General features: G+C 43.0%; 1 protein-coding gene across 1 annotated transcript; it reads right to left on the minus strand.

Annotated features, from left to right (window-relative positions):
* Positions 1-1505: 1505 nt before the first annotated feature.
* trmt9b (tRNA methyltransferase 9B) lies at positions 1506-4848 on the minus strand. The gene is made up of 3 exons (XM_063204508.1): positions 4695-4848; positions 3850-4023; positions 1506-2566 (listed from the first exon to the last, which is right to left on the minus strand). The coding sequence occupies exons 1-3, from the start codon at positions 4846-4848 to the stop codon at positions 1506-1508; spliced, it is 1389 nt and encodes a 462-aa protein (XP_063060578.1).
* Between the last annotated feature and the right edge of the window lie 1152 nt (positions 4849-6000).

Raw genomic sequence — 6000 nt, forward strand, 5'->3', positions numbered from 1 at the left:
TCCCAAATACGGCGAATACGGTAATCCAACTACCGGTAATCTCAGTTTCTCCATTGCAGTGGTCCGCGTGGACCCTGTCAAGCCCTTTGATGATCGTTCCACCACGTGGACAGCGGTTCTCTATGGAATATATGACTAAACAAATACCAGACACATGACGCATTGAATCTGTGTAGAGATGCTTTGTTTTTTGTTTTGTTTTTTGCAAGATACAACACTGTTTTTCCTGAAATTAGATTCAAGCAGAAAATGCGACAACCAACCCCAGGGTGCGTTCCAATATGCGACCTTGCGTCCTTCACTTGTGCTTGTGGCCGCACGTTTTGCTGACGCCCCGTCTCCATGGAGAAAACAATTAAGTTTCCCTGCTGTCAGCCTAGCCACAACAATTTTGGGGGGACTATTCTTCATTCACCATCCAGTTTGCAAATGAGAAAATTACTTTACAATTGAGCTTTTGTGAGATATTGAAATATAATGCTGCTGTCAGTGATGCCATCACAACGTATTACTTCCTGGTACGATGCCACAAGCACAAGTGGAGGAAGCAAGGTTGCATATTGGAACGCGAACCCAGTCTCCCCCTACCAGTTTTCTGAGTCGTTCCCCTACCGCATGACTCAACACATGATTGTAGAAATGGAGTGAGTCAGGGCATTTCATAAATACATTGGAGATCATGTAAACCAGTGGTTCTTAACCTTTTTTCTGAACGCACCCCCTTAGCTGTTCCCAAGACAAGCCGTGCACCCCCATCCCAAATGTCTACACGTGTATACGCACCAAACAAATGATTTAAGTGATTAATTACAATGATTCTTACTTTAGACATTAACCAATACTTTAATGAATTTACATGGGGACGAAAACATTTTTAAATTTGGTCTTAATTTGGCCTAATTATAATGTTTGGAAGCAGAATTTTGGTCACAACCTCAACACAAACAAAATTCCGCGCACCCCCTGAAATCTCTGGCGCACCCCCAGGGGGTGCCCGCACCCCAGGTTAAGAACCACTGATGTAAACAATCTGTTTCACAAGTTATCACATACAGTACAATACACAGATATTAGTTACATGAACATACATTACAGAAGGGTAACAATGTTTGGTTGTGCTATGTACAGGGGTTGGACAAAATAATGGAAAAATCTGTCATTTTAGAGTGGGAAGCTTCCTCTTGCGTCCACAGTTAATCCTGTTGAATGTGATTCATCCCTCTTGGTGGTATGTAGACATTACCCTGTATACCTTAGCTGTTGATACATCACAAAGACTTGCTGTCTCGGTTTGCCAACAGGCTGGTCCACTTGAGCCATGAAACTACCCACTCTAGCATGAGAGGTGTTTCCATTATTTTGTCCAACACCTGTAAATATTATGTGCTTTTGATATTCTTCAGACGGACAGAGCAAATGCAGTGTCATTTACACAGTATTCAATAGATCAGTAGATCTATTATTATTATTATTATTATTATTATTACTATTATTATTTGTTTATTTTAAACCTTCTCCACCACTACACACCAGTTTGCATGGTCTAAGCAAGTCTCAAGAACACGAAGGTCCTTCAGATGATTTTCAATGAGCTCCGTCAGTTCCCCCTGCCTAAACACATGATAGTAACGCATCAACCTCCTGTTTTCCCCTGACTCACTGCATGTTGTTTCCGCGGACGTCATTTCGTGTTTCAGGTCCTGCTGCCTGTCATCTCTGTTATTGTTTTGGCTGTGGTTTCGGACATCATTTCCTCCTCCGCCTTCCGATAGCGTCTCGTTTTGGTAAGACACCAGATCTGGCAGTGGCATGGATGAGCAATCCTGTGCCAAGATGGCGGCGGCAGGTTTGGTCAAAGGAGCACAGTGATGATCATCATCATTATTATTATTCTTTCCTTTGGGCCTCTGATCTACTACTACACACGGATTAGAAATAGAAACAAAGACATCTTCTTCTCCTTCTTCCTCCATGTTGTGCTTTAAGAAGAGACTGGAAACCTGTCGTATGAAAGTCTCCTTCCTGTTCCTGTTGCTATTGGTTGTTGCCGAGACGACACCACCTCTGTCCCTGCTCTCTATTGGTGGTGGTGGTGGTGAACCGGATCTAGACACAGCAAGGATACCCAAGTCTAACACCGAGTCTAATGACCTGGAAAAAATCCAAAGTCTCGGTGCTGGACTTTTTGGATAGGAAGTAGTAGGCCTATGGGAGTGCTCTTTGTCCAACGTCGACGACGTGCTTTTCATTCTCCTGTTTTTGTCACTTTTGCCAAAACCGCTACTACAGGTAGTCGGCCTATAGTAGCTTCCTCTGCTGTCTTGTTGATGTAATCTCTCGTCCTCGGTTCCGTTCCGCGTTATGGCTTGGTCATCATGGTTTGGGTTGGAAGGCGGGCGGTGGTGGTCCCAGGCCCAGGGGACCAGGAGGTCCTGCTTGTCAAACTTGCGATTCCTCTGCTCCATGGCCCAGACGTAGATCATCATGCGACCTCCTGCTCGCAACGTACGAGACATCTCCCTCACGGCCTGAATACGGCGTTCTTTGGTGGATAAGTGATGTATTACTATAGGGGGAAAAAAGACAGGATCTGGCATTAGATGACATTTTAATTAGTTGATGTTATTATTTTGTGCATTTAAGGCATTTTCTTTAAAAGTGTTGAATATATAAATGCAGTGCTCAAAAATAAGGGAACACCAAAACAATGCAATGCAACTCCAAGTCAATCATACTTTGAAGTTAGGCCTACTGTGAGGCGGTGTCTATCACCCACTGAACTAGCTAAGGCCGGTCATCTAAGATGGTGCATCATTGTTGTGACAAGAAGGTTTGACGGAAACGTTTCACTTTTACTTGGTACACCTAATTTACCAGCTGTCCCAAACAAATGTACAGTATTAGCCAGGCCGTGCCCTCCTAGTGGCGCGACAGCTTCAGCATTGATACCAGTCAGGTCAAGAGTCAATGCCAGTACTTTCTGAGTTCCCGCAAATACAGAAACTCCTCCCACTTGTGTTGGGAAGCAAACAGACATTAGCAAACCAAGGGAGGCCATTTGGGAAATGCTGTTGTGGAAATGTTAACTGTTGTGCTCTTGGTCAGACCAAGTCTGGAAGAGATTTGAAAGTCGATTATAATCAGGCTAGTACAAAATGGCCCTGCCATGTCTCCAACCGGGTAGAATAGATTCAGCATGAATTCTGGAAATAAGCCACTAAAAATATTACACAGTGCACTTTTAAATTCCATTAGCCTACACTTACGAAATTAAATGAAGTTGAATACATAGGCCTACACTGTACCTAATTTACAGCAATGTAAATGTGATGTGAAGTGTGTATATTTTTGTTACATCATGTATGGAACGGTATGGTAGAAAGTTGTGAAATTGAGCTGATTCCACTTGGCTCCAGAAAAGTTTCATGTCAACACATTTAACTAAATAGTGCCACTTAATGGTCAAAGTTGGAGGTACACAACATGAGGGTTGTGTTACCACTCTACGTAGTTGCCTTTGATGGCAAATATGACGCAGGTTATTCAGACAGCACTGTTTGGAACAATGAGGGCCACTTCTCTGTACTGTGTCATTCTTTTAGAGATTATTTTTAGACTGTAGGCCTACTGTTTAAACTTTTTTTTAAACCACGTGTTTCTCGTTTGCACTGGTAGTTTTTAGTCTATTCTTCTATACTGTGGTGTACAGTAAATTATTCTCCCGTTTTCATACAACTTCCTGTAAATAGCCCACTGTGGTGTGCAGTATATCCATTTGAATGTACTCAGGTGAGTGCTTTCAATCTGTGCTTGTGAATGAGTCAGTCAGTCACAGTATAAGGACAATACCTGCTATACAGAGAATGGCATCAAAACAGCCATCTCGGTAGGGAAGGTTCAAGCTGTTGCAGAGGAGAACTTCGTGTCCTTGGTTCGAGGCCGATTGTACCAGTGGTTGGCAGACGTCGCATCCGAGCTTGAAAACACTTCCATTTATGTGGAGATACTTGCCATTACCACAGCCTGCAATGTTGATAGGAAAGAGAATAAGAAAAAGAACTATATGAGGCTGTTAAAAGAAGAATGTGCCACTTTCATTTCTCAATAATCGGCATGAAATGAATTTCTAAGTTTTCTATAGATTTATGGCCATGGAAATCAGTCGAATTACGATTGAATCGTTCCCCATATAGTTGATTTAGAGTCTTCCAGGCGGTTTTGGGGGATTTATTGGAATGGAAATTATAATATCTGAACCTTTAGAACTGAATTCCTTTGATTGCTATGGCCATACATTTACAGAAAAACCTGCCCAATTTGTTTTTTTTTTCACCCACAGATGGTTACCCAAACAGAGGCTCCTGACCCAACACACTAGAGTGGTCCATGCATGCACATTTACTCTAGACAGGCAGTAGGGCTGCTGCTCGATAATGATAAAAATCAATATCAAGATTATTTCAGTCAATATTGATTTCAGACAAATAGTTGTGCTGAACAGTTCACAATCTTATAGATAGATAGATAGATAGATAGATAGATAGATAGATAGATAGATAGATAGATAGATAGATAGATAGATAGATAGATAGGCCTAGATAGATAGATAGATAGATAGATAGATAGATAGATAGATAGATAGATAGATAGATAGATAGACAGACAGACAAATAAACAGTGGAGACAGGACTTGCCCACATCAGCCACTATGCTGCCGGGCTCCTGGTCCAGCAGGAACTGCCGCACTTTGGGCCAGGCTTTGTAGCGGCTGTCGCTGAAGAACGGAGCGATCTCCTCGTAGACGCGGTGGACGTGGTCTCTCTCCAGCTGACATGCCGCCTCCTCCATGATATCACCTTTCCCCACATTCACATGGCAGTCAGCCACAGCCACCACTATGGAGTAAAATGTGTGTGTCACAACCAACCACACATCAAGTCAATCATGATGACATGTCATTTGAACAGGGGTGCTGACAGGGGAGGACAAAAGGGGACAGTTATAAGGGAGAGATGCTGAGCGCTCTTCTTTGCTAGACAGTATACTCCGATGCTGGTGCTCTTCAAAACCTGTTGGCCGTTGGGCCTACTTCAGGCGACTCTTGCATAGAGACAAGGAGTAGTATGGTGTTTTTTTTGTAATTTAAAAACCCTTTATTTTAACTGGGGTACATAACTAAAAACGCCAAAGGGGACAGTTGTCACGTGGCCGAGGGAGAGAGGGGCACCCAGAATTGGGTCATCATTACATTGTGTATCAATGGAGCTGGGGGGGCCCTTTCAGATGACTTTGTCCTGGGCCCGGCTAAAACTGTCAAAGGCGCCCCTTCATTTGAAAAGCAAGAAGTAGTCTAATGCCGTAGGCCTACGTCTCAGGCCCTACCATGGCTCTAACACAGTGATTCTCAAAAGTGTTGTCCGGGGACCACTGATGGTCCGCCACAGAGCTCAGGTGGTCTGCAAAGGGATTCCTACTTTTCCAAGACAAGCTAGAAGTAGGCTATATTTGTAACATTAAAGCTAAACATAGTTGAAATCATATTTTCACCACAATAACACTGGCTTGTAATGTGAATAAAAAGTAAGTGATTTACATCAACATTAGCAGTGTCAAATTAGCACCCCTAAACTGTCAATTCAATTGACAGGTGGTCCTCGAACATTTTTGGGGGACAAATTGGTCTTCCATCTGAAAAAGTTTGAGAAACACTGCTCTAACAGTATGGCACTCATCTACGCAGCTGACCCTGGTTCGATTCCGGCCTGGGTCCCTTGCGAACCCTTCCCCATCTCTCTCTCCCCACTCACTTCCTGTCAGAGTCTTCACTGTCTTATCTCGAAATAAACAAAAACCCCAAAAATATATTTATTAAAAGAAAGAAAGAAATGAGATCCAATGCCTGACGACTGTCATCTTACTCCAATGGAATCTCTCTTCAGATAATGGGTTTTTGGCCCAAAAATGGGGGGAGGGAGGCGATACTCTGTGTGCGTATGTCTT

The sequence above is a fragment of the Engraulis encrasicolus genome, chromosome 8 (assembly GCF_034702125.1).
Source record: "Engraulis encrasicolus isolate BLACKSEA-1 chromosome 8, IST_EnEncr_1.0, whole genome shotgun sequence".
Lineage (NCBI taxonomy): Eukaryota > Metazoa > Chordata > Actinopteri > Clupeiformes > Engraulidae > Engraulis > Engraulis encrasicolus.

Excerpts from the sequence above, each read along its gene's own strand:
- trmt9b (XM_063204508.1), bottom strand. The coding sequence starts at position 4,848 with ATGGAGGAGGCGGCATGTCAGCTGGAGAGAGACCACGTCCACCGCGTC. Across the intron at positions 4,024-4,694 it reads CAGCATAGTGGCTGATGTGG|GCTGTGGTAATGGCAAGTAT; the intron begins GCAAGTCCTGTC and ends TCAACATTGCAG. Across the intron at positions 2,567-3,849 it reads TGCCATTCTCTGTATAGCAG|TAATACATCACTTATCCACC; the intron begins GTATTGTCCTTA and ends TTCCCCCTATAG.